The sequence below is a fragment of the Hippocampus bargibanti genome, linkage group LG09 (assembly GCF_051943395.1).
Source record: "Hippocampus bargibanti isolate YZ-2025 linkage group LG09, ASM5194339v1, whole genome shotgun sequence".
NCBI lineage: Eukaryota > Metazoa > Chordata > Actinopteri > Syngnathiformes > Syngnathidae > Hippocampus > Hippocampus bargibanti.
Genome location: NC_142742.1, coordinates 4,432,461 through 4,451,480, shown reverse-complemented (window position 1 = coordinate 4,451,480; position 19,020 = coordinate 4,432,461). Strand labels below are relative to the sequence as shown.

The 19,020-nt window shown below is 38.5% G+C and overlaps 1 protein-coding gene across 1 annotated transcript; it reads left to right on the top strand.

Annotated features, from left to right (window-relative positions):
* Positions 1-228: 228 nt before the first annotated feature.
* bmp4 (bone morphogenetic protein 4) lies at positions 229-18,000 on the top strand. The gene is made up of 4 exons (XM_089004666.1): positions 229-513; positions 8,608-8,730; positions 10,845-11,206; positions 16,638-18,000. The coding sequence occupies exons 3-4, from the start codon at positions 10,852-10,854 to the stop codon at positions 17,483-17,485; spliced, it is 1,203 nt and encodes a 400-aa protein (XP_088860792.1). The 5' UTR covers positions 229-513; positions 8,608-8,730; positions 10,845-10,851; the 3' UTR covers positions 17,486-18,000.
* The last annotated feature ends 1,020 nt before the right edge of the window (positions 18,001-19,020 follow it).

Below are 19,020 nucleotides of genomic sequence, written 5' to 3'. Positions count from 1 at the left end.
AAGGGATCTCTGTACAATTTATGCGCTTGAGAAGCGGCGGGTGGCGGGGGATGTCGGGTGGGTTATTCAAAGTGTTTGAGACAGATGAAGGGAGAGTGGAGGGGGCGTCGCGTCCGCCGGAGGGAGGGCGTATGGAAGAAAGAGGCTGACGACGACGAGGAGGAGAGGCGGGCAGGAAGATTGAAATTGGGCGGATACATAAAAAGTCCACGGGGCTTCAGATGCTGCTTCATTTCGTACACGTCCTTCCTACGAACCACCTCGTTTCTACCCGTTTTCCTTCCAGTCCCGCATCCTTTCCTCCCTCCCTCAATTCGGCCGCGCAGCGTCGCCCGCGAACCCATCCGTTCACGCTTTTCCGGTGACACCTCGAAAGGGATTTTATGAGCCTCCGAAGACGCCAGAATTGAATTAAGGCTCCATTTTTAAAACCTTGTTGGTCGTTCCTGGACTCTATTACTGTATCACATCAAACTTGAGACAGTCTAGTTTGGACCTGGACTTCTACTGATGGTGAGTTTTCGCGAGGTAGAAGTGACGCGTATTCCGCGGTGAGGCGTTCACGGAAGGAGCAACCTGTTGCTTCGGGCAACACTTAAACATAGTTTATTTCTTTTAAAGTGCGAATAAAAACTCAATTGAACAAAAGTGATTTGGGACCGTAAATGTTTAATATTACAAGGTCTAAAGGTGACGTGTGTTTTTATGACGAATGGACGAAAAAGTGGCATTTTTACGCACACGGTTGGATGTTCGAATGACCGTCATTATCTGGGCTGTGGTGCAACATCTGAGAAGAACACGCGAGCGGTTGTTCCATTCAAAGCGTGGATGAGTTATTTTTTTAATCGTGGAGTGCCTGACAGTGTGCGTGTAAACTGTCTCAATTGAGTTGAGTGGCGAGGACAAAGGACACGCACGCAGACTCGCATACGAGATGACGTGTTAGCATGTAACAACGACTTAGGTTAAAACATGGGCATTAAGTTATATCACAGTGAAGTTAGGACTATTTTTTTCTTGTGTATATTTTCTAAGAGTTATGAGTATTTCCACAAATATTTCTGAATATGTATGTACATTTTTTTCCTCTGGATATTTTAAAATGTATTTGTTCCATCTCTTGTTTTTATCAAATATTTTTGTGTATATTATGTTTTCATTTTTTTCATATATATATATATTGGTTGCATTTTATTGATTCATTTATTTTGGGGTTGTCCAACCTTTATAATAATATATATATATATATATATAAATAATATTTTTTTGTTCCAGCTCATGTTGTTATCAAATAAAAGTTTTTTTTTCTAATTTTGTACATTACTTTTCTATTATTTTTCTAAATATATATAAAACGAGCATTAAAATAACTAAATCAAATCTACCATTTTAAGGTTTGGTTTTGGTTGAATGTTATTATTTTGGGGAGGGGGGGCTGTCCAACCGTGTTAAGAAATTCAGCGTATTGTGTGTTTTATTATTTTAAATTTTATTAGTTCCATCTTTTGTTTTTATAAAACAAAATGCTTTTTTTATTTAGTATTTTCTTTTTTGAGGAGCTTGGATGACTTACATTATTATCCATTTTTGTCTAAATACATATCAATCAAGCATTAAAATAATTAATAGAACTGTATTTTGTTTTTCTACTTATTCCTTTCCTCTTTCATCACTTTGTTGCTGTGAAATGTATTTTTTTTCTGATGTGAGGCTAATCCAATTACAAAAAAATAATATATATATATATAATAATATCCATAATTTTAAGAGTCATCATTTTCCTCTACTTTCCTTTTTATTTTTGTAATGAAATTCAGTTGTTTTTTTTTTTCAATGGGGTTAGGCAGCATTTGATCTTTTTTATTTTTTTACACAAAATTAAGTGGACTTGTTTGAAAACAAAACTGGCCCAATTGGATTTTTTTTTCTTAAGATACATAAACCAACAAATAAATCAATCCCAATTTAATACTAATCAAATAAAATTCTAAATAAATTTAGTCCACGCCACATTTTTCTTGTTAGCTGTTGATATTTGAAAAAAAGCAGGGGCGGGATAGTGAGGGCTGACAAAACAACATCAGACTTAATAATGCTTGACTTTCCTGTAACGGCTTTGAAGTTTTCCTTTGAAGTCCCCGAGAGTAATTGATAATATGTGCTTTATTACAACCCGCTACTCCTCCCGTGACAGTAAACCAATTACAGAACACCAAAATGATAAGGGGGGGGGGGGGGGTAACCGATTGATCTGTTTGCATCCTCCCGCCCCCCTCGAGTAGAATTCTTTAAGAACCACATTCTGTTTTCAAGCACCGAAGCGGCTGGGGTCGGGGCGGGGGGGTGCTAATTGCGGCCAGCTCTTACGTTTGTAGCTGCAAACTGTCCGCAGCTGGGCCTTGTGTGCTGACGTCATAACAACAACAACACGGGAAGACATAGTCAGAAAATGGCATAGAAGCCAAGCACATGATACATTTTCATCACAACTTTACTACGGATACAAGATGTTCACTTCTAGTGGCTGTGTTTTCAATTCCAGTCATGATTACAACGATTTACAAGTTGGTGATGGTGGTGGACCCCAAAAAAAGCAGGCAGGAGGGAGGAGCAAGGTGTATTTGCCAAATGGTATTAAATAAAGTCAGCAGGAACAAAATCGCTAACAACAAAGTCATCAGAACTGAAATGTCCAAAGTAGCAAACAAAACCATGAGTAAAACATGACAAGGTGGAAAAAAAAACTGACATGGTGAAATAAACAATGACCCAACACTGAATGGTCCTTTTTAGTCCTTTTTAAACTGTCGCTGATTAAAACGACCAACACCTGCGCACCTGCAGGCAGGGCCATACAGTGCCACCTGTTGGTAGCAAAGCGAAACGTGACAATGATGGGAAATACTATGTTACTTCCGGGTTGAGTGAACGCTGGCGCGTGTGGCTGCCGCTGCTCACCCGCAGGAAAAATATCATGTGACTGTAAAGTGTCCTCGAGAGTTTTGAAAGGCGATTATAAATGCAATGTATTATTATTAATAAAACCCCCCAACTCTAACTCTCTAACTTCTATCTATAACGCTAACGGTCATGCTAACGTTAATGCTAATTCTAACTCATTCTCTCTCTATCTCTATCGCTCTCTCCAAAAAATGATTGTTGTCGCTGATGCGTACACATACACACACATAGATTTTGCGTCATGACGAGCAAGCAAAAGGGTCGGTTGCGGGTCAAAGGTGAACGAAAAATAGAGTATCATTGCATGTCTACTGCTCTCTTGATTAAGAAGTTTAATTTGTTAGCTTCATTTTTTTAATATACCAAAACAATACTTTCCATCCGCTACAGTGGAGGCTGGGGTTGCGCACGACTTCTTCCACAGGGGAAAATGAAGTCTGTGGCTGTTGACAGTCGTTCCGAGACCTATTGTGGCTCAATACGACTTCACATATAAGCCGCACTGGCGTATCCGACCGCAGCGAATAAGCAGAAAACGATGAACTCTAGTTGACATCCGACTTGGGTTAAAATAGTTTAAGGGATTTATTGTTAGTGGAAAATGTGGATAAAAATATTTTTGGTGGAATCTAGCTAACTATCTAGTTAGCTATCTAGATATTTAGCTGGCTACCTAGCTAGCACTTTATTTGCTATCTATTAGGTATATAGCTGGCTCATTAGCTATTGAGCTAGCGATCTATTAGCTACTCCGGGTAGAGTGAATGCTGGCGCGAATGGCTGCCGCTGCTTACCCACACAAAAAAAAAAATCCAGTGACTGTAAAGTGTCCTTGAGAGTTTTGAAAGGCGCTTAGAAATTAAATGTATTATTATTATTATTATTATTATTATTATTATTATAAAGCTGGAACAAAGCACTAATATGGAAAGAATGGAAATGCTACCCCCTTGTGGAAAGGAAAAGCAATAATAATAATTTAATAATTTAGGGACTGGCGCTCTCCATCATATTTTCAATTCCCGAATAAATTCATTTTTATTTATAAATTCATTATTAATATGATGATGATGATGATATTAGTATTATGATTATGATCATTATTATTATGATGATGATTATGATGACGACAACGACGATGATGACGACTATTATTATTATTATTATTATTATTATTATAAGGCGCAGGGTCATCTTTTAAAGAAAAACAAGACATTTGGTTGCACCTTATACATTGGAACATACAGTAGATGTGCAAGTTGGGAGTCCATTTTTTTGTCAAATCTAGCTTGTCAATAATAATTTTGGATCGCAACATGAGAAAAAAAACAAATTAATAATCATACTCATACTCACACTCCAAAAAAAGTCAGAAATTGGGGGTGCATGTAAGTCAACATCCATGCAGAGACGCGCAATAAACAATGATCGCAAAGAATTTTGGCTGGATGGATGATCCATCTCAATTAGTTTGGGGTCTTAAAAAAAAGAACGCCGAGTGCGGTGTGGTGTGTGCCACGACGGCGTTAAACCATAATTCAGCAAATCTAGAAGATTCTACGAGGGTTAAAAAGGTTCCAAAAGGCTCTTTATCCAGAAAAAAAAAAATCATCCAAGAGTCATTGATCAAGTAAAGCAAAATGGCGTGTTGATCTGTCACAGTTTGCATGGTGGTAGTGGTGCACCACAAAAAAAAAGCAGGCAGGAGGGATTAGCAGGGTGTAATTGACAAATTGTATTAAAATAAAGTCAGCAGGAATAAAATTTCAAACAACACAGTCATCAGAACAGAAAGGTCCAAAGTAGCAAACGAAACCATGAGTGAAACATGACGTGATCTGATCTCACGTGTTAGGCCGTATTGCGATTATTCGAGGACCCAATTGTGAAGAATTAAACCAATGTGTTATATTTTAAGGCGATTGAGGTGGGGGGGAAAGTGGTGTGCAATGTTTGACTGCTCGAATCTGAGGGAGCCTAAAATCAATTTGCATTACAGATGATGTCATCCGCAAAGTGACATTTTCATCATATTGTGATACATCTCCAAATGCATTTCTGAACAAATGATTTTTAAAAAGTAAAATGTAAAAAAAAAAAGAATAAAAATCCTTTCATAATTCACTGCCAGACTGATGTGCAAAAATGTGTCCACTGCCGTGCCAGGGTTTTTGTCATTTTCATTCAAATTGCAGGACCCCACAAAAGATTGAGTTTTAGTTCTACATAACCATCCAATGCATTGTTATAAACCTTAGACTATCTTCTATCATCAGAAAAAAAATGTTAATTCCTAAGTTATATGGGTCTGGAGTTATCTGAGCTTGAAATAAGGGCAGATGTACAAAATATAATACATATTGATTTCTATAGCACTTTAACAACAACAGAAGCTGTAACAAAGCTCTAACATGGACAAAAGGCAAATGCTGAAAAAAACAATGCCAGAGGTCTGACCAGTGCCTTATCAGCACTCAAGCGAGAAAAAAAAACCTCACACAAATTCGGGAATTGCAGCAAATGAGTTAATAAAAAAAAATATAATAATAATAATAACAATAACACCCACCTGACAGTTAACCTCTCTGAATATGTTTTTTTTTTTCATTATTATTGGCTCTTGGTTTGATGCAAACACAAACCAAAAATTCAGGGTTTTTTTTCAGGTTGTCAAATGTCCTTCTCAGGTTCACAAAAAATGCATTTTTCCCCTTATCAACGCATTAAGCTTCAGCTTGTAGAATGGTAACCAAAAACCAACATCATTCAAATGTAAGCTAAATAAATATTTGGACAAGTGTCATTTAAAGGACAACCGACACCATTTTTTTTGTTTCCTAACTGACATCAGAACAATGTTTAATAGCATCTAAAATACCCAAAAGCTGATATTTTTAGTCAAATGCAAAACACCAATAAAAATGACTTAGAGTCCCAAAACTAGTTCAAAATGACCTCGGAGATGCCAGGTTTCAGAAGGTCCCGCCCCCTTGTTCGTGACGTCACGCCAGGACGTCTTGCCTTGCTCCAGAATCAAAACAATAGCTTCAGATTCGGAGAAGATGCTTTCTTATTACTCATCCAGTTATGACTATGATTCAAATAGTTCTGAAGAGGAAAGCATAAATGTTTGCAATCGATAAAAGAAGTCCTCCCGTATCAATTCGAGCCGTCAGGAATCCAATGTAACGTCCCAGAAAATGCACAAGATGGCGCCTTAGCGCCGTTGGAAATTGGCTGATTTGTCTGCTGGGGATTTGTGTCAACTAGTATCAAATAGTAGTCTTAGTGCAACACACAACAATTCACCATAGCGTTATGTATGTTTTTTTCCTTCTAATTTCACCATCAACACGAAGTTTTCAGACTAAACAAAGTACCCAAAATGCATTGTGTGTCGCTTTCTCGGTCAGGGGCGTTCCTTCCGTGACGTGACGTCAGGAATCGTCAACAACTCAAAACCAAGACTTCCTGAATATTCAGCGCGAGTCTTAAAATGTAAAATATAGCTATATACCGTGGAATCTTTGTAAAATACGCTCAGTAGAAATCATTTGAAGCCATTTTACAAATTATGGACACTACTTGTCCGGAGACGTCGGTTGTCCTTTAACACTGTGGTGCATGTAATAACTCCGCCCCCACCCAAAAAAAAAAAAAAAAAAAAAAAAAAAAAAAAAAAAAGGCCGTTGACCTCGGTGCCAGACGGTAAATCAAAACCAGTATTCCACCTTTTGACATCATTTCACGTGTTGCCTGACTTGACAAGTCTATTAATAACCGCAGCGGATTTGTTTTCTAATGTTTCTCGCCTGCACGTGTCATCGTGTTTCTGATTCATTTCACATCGTGGAGATTGAGGTTTGCAATAGCAAGCAAAAATAAAGAAGTACTTTTTTTTAAGGTGGTGGTGGCAAATATTCGGTTGACTGTGTTTTAGAGCATATTTTTGTTTGTAGCAGGAATGGGCTCACCCCCCAAAAATTTTGGGGGCTGATATGCTTGCAATGAGTGATAGTTGCCAAGCGGAGAAGACGAAGCAAGTCAATTGATACGGCCCATTTCACACATGGCAACAAAGTGCGCTTGAAAAGCACAACACACTTCAAAGGATGTGCTGGCTAAAAACGGATGAAGGCATAAAATGACCCAAAGAATGTGCGTCGGCAACATTGTAACACAAAAGACATTTCAAAATAAAGGAAAGTTACGAAAAGTAGCTTTGAAATATTGAAAAATGCATAAATTGCTCTTGATTTAATCTACAAAATAAACAAAATTGATCTAAAAAAGGACCAGAAAAAAAGAAAGCATCATTTTTCACAGTTTTAAAAGTATTAACTCATTCACTGCCAGACGTGCAAAAAAAACAAAAATAATAATAATAAATAATAATAATAATAATAATAATAATAATAATAATAATCCTTTTATAAAGCGCCTTTCAAAACACTCAAGGTCACTTTACAGACACAGGATAAGTTTTTCTGTGGGTGAGCAGCGGCAGCCACATGCGCCAGCGTTCACTCAACCCGGAAGTAACTCAAATAGATAGAAAGCTAGCTATCTAGCTGATAGCCCATAGATAGCTAGCTAATAGATAGCTAAGATTGTTGAGATTTATGGTGCCCAATCTTTTTTTTTTAGAACAGGCTACTAATGTTGTAGATGGAGGTGTTTGATACCTGGTGCACACACAGTCACTATCTTTGGCTCAACTAGCTTGCTAGCTAATAGATAGCTAGCCAGCTAATAGATAGCAAATAGACAGCTATACGGCTATCCAGCTATCTATCTAGCTCTTCGCAATCCATTAGCTAGTGAGCTTTCCATCTGCTTACTTACCCCCTGCCCTCAGGGGGGGGGGGTGGTAAAAATGTGTCCATCCAGTGCCAGGGTTTTTGTCATTGTCACCCAAATTCCAGGATGCACAGAATATTGAATTTTAGGACGGCAATGACATTTAATGCAGCGTACGAAACCTTAGATTCTCTTCTTTCATCAGAAAAAAAAGAGTTAATTCCTAAGTTATATGGCTCTGTAGTTATCTGAGCTTGAAATGGGGGCAGATGTACAAAATACAATACATACATTGATTTATATAGGGCTTTAACAACAGCTGAAGTGCTACAGTTCACAAAAGGCAAATGCTGCCCCCTCATGGAAGGGGGAAAAAAACATTGCAAGCGGTCTGACCAGTGCATTATCGGCACCCAAGCAAGAAAAAAAAAAACAAAACCTGTACAAATTCGGGAATCGCGCTCAACGTCACGTTTTTCATTTCCCGAATAAATCTGGGAATGGCAGCGAATGAGTTAATTTAAAAAAAAAAACAGTATAATTTTTTACTCAGTTTTAAAAGTATGAATATTGGGGGTTTTCTTACACTAGTTATTCAATCGTTGTGCAGCATCACAGCTAAATGCTGCTTCACCATGTTTAGTTGTAACTAATTAATTTAAATTTGCAGACTGCTGGATTTAGTCAAATTTTGTTGGGGTTTAAGAAAAAAAGGTTATATTTTTGGTTATTAATTTTTAGAAGCAATTCAAAGTATCATTTGATGTTTGCATGAAAAAGGAACATGAACAAGCTAGTACAAGTGTAATTTTTGGTGTGTGTGTGTGTGTGTGTCTCTTCCAGGAAGAAGCTCATTCCTACGTTCTCCTGCAGCCGCCCAACGCCACCTAACATTTCCTGGAAGAACGTGTCTGCAGCCCGCTCCCAACAAACATGGACTGTTTTCCCATGCTTTATTTTCTGTCGGTAAGTAAGTAAGCGTGCGATTTTATTTTTATTTTTTTCGTGAAAGTCACCCAATGAAAGCGTGTGTAAATCCAGTTTTACTTTTGGCCGCCAGCGCAGTGGAAAAATTGGTCCTATAGGAGAAGATGAAGTGACGTTTTGTTGGCCAAAGTGGGTTTTTGCGGCATATTCGCATCAGGGGTGCTAATATTTATGCCGCGCATGATTTTACGTAAATAGTTTGTGGGCTCTGATGATTCGGTGAAAGGGTTTGGGTACTGTGCAATGTTTAAATTGTGTAAATATTGAAATTTGTTTTCATAACACGTTATTTTGTTCTCGTGGTATAAATACATAGTAGTGAGATGTGTTTTTTTGTGAATGAAAATGAAAAGATTTAGTTACCACAAAGTTTATTTATTTATTTATTTATTATTTCGGCTATTATTTATTTATCAATCCGTCTGCCCATTCATCCATTTATTTATTTATTTATTTATTTATTTATTTATTTATTTATTTATTTATCCATCCACACATTTATTTATCTATTTATTTATTTATTTATTTATTTATTTATTCATTCATTCAGCTATTATTTATGTATTTATCAATCCATCCACCCATTTATTTATTTATTCATTTATTTATTTATCCACCAATTTGCCCATTTATTTATTTATCCATTTATTTATCTGTTATTTATTTATTTACTTATCTATCCATCCACCCATTTATTTATTTGTTTATTTATGTATTTACTTATTTATTTATCCACCAATTTGCCCATTTATTTATTTATCCATTTATTTGTTTATCTGTTATTTATTTATTTACTTATCCATCAATCCACCCATTTATTTATCAATTTATTTATTCTTTCAGCTGTTATTTATTTATTTATTTATTTATCTGTCTGCCCAGTTATTTATTTATTTATTTATTCATCCGTTTATTTAACCATTTATTTATTTCCCATATTTATTTCCCAGGGTTTCTATAAAAGTATTTTTGTCTTTGCCCCCCAAAAAATATCGTCTTCAATTTTAGCAACAATCTGGAAAACTGCGATACATAAGGTGCACCGCATTATAAGGTGCATCTCCAATGAATGACATATTTTAAAACCTTTTCCATACATAGGGTGCACCGCATTATAAGGCGGACCTTCAACAAAGGACATTTTTAGAAACATTTTCCATACATAAGGTGCACCGCACTATAAGGCGCACCTTCAACGAATGACATATTTAAAAACATTTTCCATACATAAGGTGCACCGCATTATAAATATGTCAATTGCACATTTTAAAACAATTTACATACATAAGGCTCGCCGCATGATAAATGTCAATGAATGACACATTTTAAAACGTTTTCCGTACGTTAGGTGCACCACATTATGAAGGAGCACCTTCAATGAAGGACATACAGTAAAGTCTCGTTATATCGATATTCAAGGGAGTCCGAAAAAATATCGATATAACCGGGACTATCGATATATCCGACCCTGTTTGCATGTAATTTTCGCCGTGCGTGCATAGAAATAGTATCGATATAACCGGGACTATCGATATATCCGATATCGATATAACGAGACTTTACTGTATTTTAAAACGTTTTCCATACATTAGGCGCACCGCATTATGTGGCTTATGGTCAGCTTTTGAAAAAATATTTTCTTTGAGGTGCCCCTTATAGTGCAGAAAATACGGTAATTCTTTTTTTTTTCTTCACAAGAGGTTTTTTTTTGTTGCCTCAAAAATGCCTTTGAATGAAAGTTTGGATTTTTTGCAGTCATTATATTTTTTTTTTTTGGGGGGGGGGGCGGAGGTGGCAGACCAGCCCCGATGCGCATCAATTGGCCTTGAGGGAATCTCTCCAAAATTCCTTACGACCACCACGCCCCCGGCGCCGACTGCAATTACATTTGGGCTTGCCTTTGAAGTCTGTCGCAAAGATCAACTGCAAGCGCTCTTCTTTACTGTAAACAAGCCTCCTTCCAAACAATTACGGGGGGTGGTTTATAAATCCTGTCTCCGGTGTGGGTCAAAGTTCAATTTCTAATCTTGTCAACCCGTGTGTGTGTGTGTGTGTGTGTGTGTGTGTGTGTGTGTGTCCCACCCCCTTATCAGAGACATCATGATTCCTGGTAATCGAATGCTGATGGTCCTTTTCATATGCCAAGTCCTGCTGGGAGACAGCAACCATGCCAGTCTGATACCCGAAGAAGGAAAAAAGAAAGTGGCGGGCCCGCAGGGTCGTTGGGACACTCAGAGCCATGAACTGCTGCGGGACTTTGAGGCGACCCTGCTGCACATGTTCGGACTCAAGCGGCGGCCGCGGCCCAGCCGGTCCGTCGCCGCCGTGCCGCGCTACCTGCTGGACCTTTATCGGATGCAGTCGGGCGAGGGGGAAGAGTCTGATGAAATCGCCTTTGAGTACCCGGAAAGGTCGGCTAGCCGAGCTAACACTGTGAGGGGCTTCCACCATGAAGGTAAGGATGGGATTGGAGAAAGGGGGGTTGCTTTAAAACAGGGGTGTCAAAGTCATTTTTTGCCGCGGGCCACATTGTAGTTATGGTTTTTCCTCTCGAGGGCCGTTATGAATTTGGGGAACCCATTAGAATGTTTAAATCCCTTCAAATATTACATATAGAGCACACAGCAAATTAATGAATAACTTGTTTTCAAATCTGAAGTCAAGAATAATGACTTTTATTGTGGTTGACATCCAAAAATATGACATTTTGGCTCAGATTTTAGCAATCATCATGGAATTTAACAAGTTTGATTTGCTTTTGCGGGCCGAAAAACATGATGTGGCGGGCCGGATTTGGCCCGCGGGCCTTGACTTTGACACCTGTGCTTTAAAAGATGATCCTGCGCCTTATAATAATAATAATAATACAGTGATACCTCAGTTTACGAACCCCTTGGCTTACGAACTTTTCGGTTTACGAACGTTACATTTATGAACATTTTACTTTGGCATACAAACTATTTTTCGGGATACACACGGGGCTGCCACAATGAGTGATGTGTCGTTCGCGAACGAGCCCGTTTTCCTAAAAGAAAATGGCAGCCGGCTTGTTTTGGTCCTCTATTCCCCGCCCCCAGTCTTCGGTTAAAGCCACGTGATTGGTCAAGAACGCATCAGTGAGGGGAGGTGGTTTAAACATTGAAGAGATAGAAAGGATAGAAAACTGTGAAATTCTGACTCGTTTCAATTTTGATCGTTCAAAGGCAGAGTGTAGACTGCAAGGTTAAAATTCCCATCAATCAGGCTCCACAAATAACCCGCACTAGCCATCAGTTCAATTTGAAATGAAAAGACAAGCAAGGGAACCCGCTATTAATGATGTTTGTAGTGTGTCTGCTTGCATCTGTTGCAATATCATAACTTCCAAGATGTACAACCCAGAGCTCCTTGAGACACTTTATCCAAAAAGCTATCCATTCCATCAAGCCATCAACGATCATCACAAAGGTAAATAAAATGACTTTATTATAAAGTACAGTTTATTTATTTAATTATAATACCATATCACATTTATTATACATAAAATAAGGTATAGTTTGTGTCGTTTTAAGGCTTAGAAAATTAGAAAGTAGAAAATTATGTTGTATGAGAACCTGGGAACGGATTGTTCTCATTTTAATGGTTTCCTATGGGAAATCAATTTTTGGGATACACACTTTTCGCCTGACACTCTGTCTGGGAACCAATTAAGTTCGTAAGCTAAGGTATCACTGCAATAATAATAATACATGTCATTTATCAATATCAGGTGCGTTTGGTCTCCTTATCACGATCACTCAGTTATTATGAGAATGTAGCGGTGAAACTCTGAGGTCTTATTAGAAGCAGATAAACGTTTAACACAACATAACGGCGCAATGATGAGGCTCTTAAAATACGTTTCATTCTTTTTACGCCATTTTTTTTTCCTTCAGTTGGACGGATCTGATTTTCTTGACGTAAATAAATGGAACATTTTGCACGTGTTCAAAGTAAAGAACCAAAACTGGCCTTTATTGAGATTTGAACACGCACGTCACCAAACCTCCGCCTGATGAGGTGCGAAAAATATTACTGACGTCTACATCTAACCGCACTGTATTGAGCAACTCGGAAAACTGAACTGTAACAGTCCAGTTTATGAGGAGAGATGGCCTTTTTTTGGGCCGAGGAGAAAAAAAAAGGACCTTCTTCAACGTGCAATTATCTTTAATGCTACTCTGCCGCGTTATAAATAAAGACACTCACTGCTAACAACGTGGGTGCCCGAGAGCAAAGAGATGGAAAAAACTGCCTCAGACCCGTAACGACGCAGCGGACAGGACGCACTTGCGGCCACCAAACCAAATCTGCTTGGCGGCTTTCGATTAATGTTGAAGAAACTTGTGGTTTACTGAGCTGCTGGAGGTTGGAAAGCCTTCGAAGGACAATCGACGCCTTCGGACAAGTTGTGTCCATGATTTGTAAAATCGCTCCTACTGAGCGTATTTCATCAAAGATTCCACCGCATATAGCTATATTTTACGTTTTAAGACTCGCGCTGAATATTACGGAAGTCGTGTTTTTGAGTTGGTGACGAGTCCTCACGTCACTGAAGGAACAGCCCTGACCGAGAAAGGACACACAGCAGTCCTTTTATCACGCCGATGCATTTTGTGGCACTTTGTTTGGTCGGAAAACTTCGTGTTGATGGCGAAATTAGAAGGAAAACACAAAAATAACGCAATGGTGAATCCTTGTGTGTTGTGACAAAAATTTCCACACGGAGCTTTGTCGCCATCTTCTGCCTGTTTTGTGTGCGACATTTCTCCCCCCTGATGCCTCAAAATGACACGGAATAAATTCTTTAATCAATTGCAAACATGTATGCTTTCCTCTTCAGAACTATTTGAATCATATTCATAACTGGATGAGTAACAAGAACGCATGTTCTCCGAATCTGAAGCCATTGTTTTGATTCTCGAGCAAGGCAAGACGTCTTGGAGTGACACTACGAACAAGTAGGCGGGGCCTTCTGAAACTGGCCACTTGCGGTTACATTTTTTTGCAGTTTCAGCACACTAAGTCATTTTTATTGGTGTTTTGCATTTGACTACAAATATAGTGCATGTTTTGGGTATTTTAAATGCTATAAAACGTTTTTCTGACGTCAGTTAGGAAACAAAAAAGTGATGTCGGTCCTTTAAACCAGTTGGGTAAATTCTTGAAGGGTCAAGGTATAACTAAACCAGAGGGGAAACTAGCATGTTGACATTCGAAACCTTAGTTTAAGGTGGTGGGGAACTAGTATGAATGTCAAAAAAAGCTAAAATACAAAATAAAAGTACTGTACAAGCAAAGTAGTCATTCGTTTAGACATTTTCACCCCATAGTGACTTTTCTTACATTTCCAGCGCCTCTGTTTCCCAAAATGAGATTAGTCAAAATAATAACCAGCGGTTTGAATCTTTAAAAAATGTTCCTATTTGGCGACTGCACCTCCTGTTTCCTTGGAAACGTCACGTGAATGAGTTTTAATTTGAAAGTCACTGGAGAGATTTCCTGTTCCGGTAGCATTTTTGTGTGTGTCATGACGAAAAGAAAAGAAAAAAAGATGGCTTCCACATGGCACTCACTGGTCATATTAACAATTGTTTTGACCTTTCGTATAAGATGCCGTTGACCTCAAAAAGTCCTACTTTAATGGGCGACCAGTCCGTTTGTCCATTCTGGCTTTAGCGCAGTTTGAATTGGATGAATGGAAAAGCCTCCATACAGCCTGCTATTAGCTATCTATTCACTATCTATGAGCTATCTATTTGCTAGCTGTTAGCTATATATTCGCTAGCTATTCGCTATCTATTGGCTAGCTATTAGCAATCTATTCGCTAGCTAGCTAGCTTGCTATCTATTTGAGTTACTTCCAGGTTGAGTGAACGCTATCGCATGTGGCTGCCGCTGCTCATCCACAGAAAAACTTATCCTGTGACTATAAAGTGACCTTGAGAGTTTTGAAAGGCGCTTATGAATTCAATGTATTATTATTATTATTGTTATTATTATTTTGTCACCTGAGCCCTATGCAACTACTATGATGTCTTTTTCAGTCAACAGACAGTGACAAAATGGCTTCCTCCTTTTGCGATATATTTAGATCTATTGTCAAAACGAGTAGACTTTGCTGCTTAATTCATAAATTCATATACCACAAATGCTATTGTGTTTATAATACAATGTTTCCACTAGAGGGGTTCTTAAAAAACTTGACTTCTCCTGTTTTAAAAGGTTAGATTCTCTTTAAATATAAGATGCTAGCATGCTAATTTCTACACAAACAAGGTAGCTATACCTAACTTTGACGACAGATAATCAACAAAGTATGTTTTATTTGGAGTTGAAAACTGTACTTTTTGAGTTTCAACAAAGTATGTTTTATTTGGAATTGAAAAAGATACTTTTCGAGTTAAAAAAATATACTTTTTGAGTTTAAAAAGATACCGAATTTCAAGTTAAATGTAAGTCTCAATGGTCAGATGGAAGGAGCTGTGCAATGTTTGTGTACGTAAGCCATACCGTATGTTAGAAGAAGTATTTCTCCTGCCCTGTCTAAAAATATTTCCTTCCGTTCCCTTTTTTTTTTCTTTTCAATGCTCTTAACTATGTTAATCATACGCTTGGATTTATTTTGAGTGCGAGTGCTAACTTCCAGGTCTCCGTCAGCGTGCGTGTCACTTCTCATGTTTTTTTTTTTTTCCCCCCATTCATTCGCCTTCCGCAAACCGACTTGTGTCAATGAAAGAAAAAAAAACAGTAATAAATTGAAGGACATATCTCAAGCAAACAAGCCGCAATGCAGGTTTTAATAATCACAACCACCTGGGTGAGATTAAATTCTGGGTATGAAATAACTGAGGTGTGGATTATGTAGGAAAAGAGTAGACACAACATTCCTTCCCCCTTGCCTTTCTCCTCCTCCCCAACTCCACTTCAACAATAGCGATCTTGCCAGAAATCGACAGCATGAACGCGGAGCTTCCACGCTGTATTTAAAGGACAACCGCCACCATTTTTTTGTTTCCTAACTGACATCAGAAAAACATTTTATAGCATCTAAAATACCCAAAACACGCGGGTTGATATTTTTAGTCCAATGCAAAACAACAATAAAAATCACTTAAAGTGTCCCAAAACTACTTCAAAATGACCTCGGGATGGCGAGTTTCAGAAGGTCCCGCCCCCTTGTTCGTGACGTCACGCCAAGACGTCTTGCCATGCAATGTCTTTATTATACTGTACATTTTATTTCTTTAATTATAATACCTTAGCACAGGGGTGTCAAAGTTATTTTTTGCCGCGGGCCACATTGTAGTTATGGTTTCCTCTCGAGGGCCGTTATGAATTTGGGGAACCCATTAGAATGTTTAAATCCCTTCAAATACTACATATAGAGCACACAGCAAATTAATGAATAACTCGTTTTCAAATCTGAAGTCAAGAATAATGACTTTTATTGTGGTTGACATCCAAAAATATGAAATTTTGGCTCAGATTTTAGCAGTCATCATGGAATTGAACAAGTTTGATTTGCTTTCGCGGGCCGAAAAAAATGATGTGGCGGGCCGGATTTGGCCCGCGGGCCTTGACTTTGACACCTGTGCCTCAGCACATTTATTATACATAAAATAAAGTATATTTTGTGTAGTTTTAAGGCTTAGAAAATAGAAAATTATGTTTTATGGACCTGGGAACGGATTATTCTCATTTGAATGGTTTCCTCTGGGAAATAATTTTTTGGAATACACACTTTTCGCCGTACGCCCTCTGGGAACCAATTAGGTTTGTAAGCCAAGGTATCACTGTATTTGTGGGCTATTTTGAATCCCGTCGATTCACAATTTCGTAACCAATTGAATCTCCTTGTATTTCAGAGCACATGGAGAGCGTGCACGAGTTGAATGAAGGTGAATCAACGCCGTTACGTTTCCTGTTCAACCTCAGCAGCATTCCAGCGGACGAGCTGCTCTCTTCAGCCGAACTCCGCCTCTACCGACAACAAATAGCCGAGGCGGACGCCGATAACGACAAAGCGAGCCTTCACCGGATCAACGTGTACGAAGTCCTGAAAGCTCCTCGGCCCGGCCAGCTCATAACTCAACTCCTGGACACTCGGCTAGTCCGACACAACACGACACGCTGGGAAAGCTTCGACGTTAGCCCCGCCGTGCTACGCTGGACTCGCGAACGCCGCCCGAACCACGGACTGGCCGTGGAGGTCCTGCATCTGAACGAGACGCAGCGCCACCGAAGCCGGCACGTCCGCGTCAGCCGTTCGCTCCACCAGGAGCCCGGCGAGGACTGGGAGCAGATGCGCCCCCTATTGGTGACGTTCGGCCATGACGGTAAAGGTCACCCGTTGACCAAGCGGACCAAGCGTAGCCCTAAGCAGCGGGGACGCAAGCGTAACCGTAACTGTCGCCGTCACGCCCTCTACGTCGATTTCAGCGACGTGGGATGGAACGACTGGATAGTGGCGCCACCTGGCTATCAGGCTTATTACTGCCACGGAGAGTGCCCGTTCCCGCTAGCGGACCACCTCAACTCGACCAATCATGCTATTGTTCAGACACTTGTGAACTCGGTCAATAACAACATTCCCAAGGCCTGTTGCGTGCCCACGGAGCTCAGCGCCATTTCTATGCTTTACCTGGACGAAAATGATAAAGTGGTCTTGAAAAACTACCAGGAAATGGTGGTAGAGGGCTGCGGTTGTCGCTAATGCGCAAAGCTAACCGGGACTTGGACTACATAACTTTATTTATAAGTTTTTACGTTGAGGTGTACGTTTGTCTCACTTTTGATTTGTTGTTTCATTAATAATATGATCATATATTTTGACAAATTATACATATATATATATATATTTATATCGATATATTGAAAAAAAATAAAATGAGACCTTATTTTAAACGGGGAGAAAAAAGCTGTACAACTTTTCATTATGTACATTAGATTGTATGCGTTTTTTTTTATTGATAAAATAGTAAGATGAAAAAAAGGATTTACGAGTAATATTTATTGCTTTCACCATCATATACATTCCCCCCCTCCCCAACAGAATTCCAGACTGATCCATTTTATTGAATCCTAAAATATATCGCTAAATGTGCTCGGTTGTTTTTTTTCTTTTTACGCACATTACTCACATATATTGTCGCTCTGCAATGAAATGCCTGACTTGCCGATTTTTTTTTTGTGAATCTTGACCCAAAAGAAAATAAATTTTTGCTGACTTTTAGATTTTTTTGGGTATTTTTAAATCACATATTTTTCCTTGAACTGCGACAATATATTGTTTTGCCATCACATCAACATTGCAGGACCCATAGAATATTGAATTTTAGGACTACATAAACATTCAATGCAGTGTAAGAAACCTTAGACTTTCTTCTTTCATCAGAGTTAATTCCTAAGTGATATGCGTCTGGAGTTATGTGAGCTTGAAATGGGACCGGATGTACAAAATACAATACGATACATACATATTGGTTTATATAGCACTTTAACAACAGCTGAAGCTGGAACCAAGTGATATATATATATATATATATATATATATATATATATATATATATATATATATATATATATATATATATATATGAAATGTAAATTTCTCCACTGTGAGACTAATAAAGGCATATCCAATCCAATATATATATATATATATATATATAGTAAAGTCTCGTTATATCGATATCGGATATATCGATAGTCCCGGTTATATCGATACTATTTCTATGCACGCACGGAGAAAATTACATGCAAACAGGGTCGGATATATCGATAGTCCCGGTTATATCGATATTTTTTCGGACTCCCTTGAATATCGATATAACGAGACTTTACTGTGTATATATATATATATATATATATATATATATATATATATATATATATGATAATACATTTTATTTAAAGCACCTTTCAAAGCTCTCAAGGACACTTTACAGTCACAGAGAAGCATAGATACAATAATAAATAAAATACATGGGGCAGCTGAAAGCTTTGTCCCCCATCGTGCTGAGACGGGCAGGTGGGGGGGGGCACAGAGGTGGAGGGAGGAAGAGGAGGAGAGGGAACGAGAGGGAATAGAAATCTGAAGAAGGTCAGAAAGGTATGGGGGGGCAAGGTTATGGATAGCTTTCAATGTATAAAATGCTAATCTAGCCAGATGCGATCCTCGCGCGAGTTTGATAGCTGCGGATGTGGACACAACGACCATAAATTACTCTTTATTCACTTCATACTCTT

What these genes read in the sequence shown, in the direction of transcription:
- bmp4 (XM_089004666.1), top strand. Translation starts at nt 10,852, where the DNA reads ATGATTCCTGGTAATCGAATGCTGATGGTCCTTTTCATATGCCAAGTC. An exon ending in GAGGGGCTTCCACCATGAAG is followed by an intron (nt 11,207 to 16,637) that starts GTAAGGATGGGA and finishes CTTGTATTTCAG; the next exon opens with AGCACATGGAGAGCGTGCAC.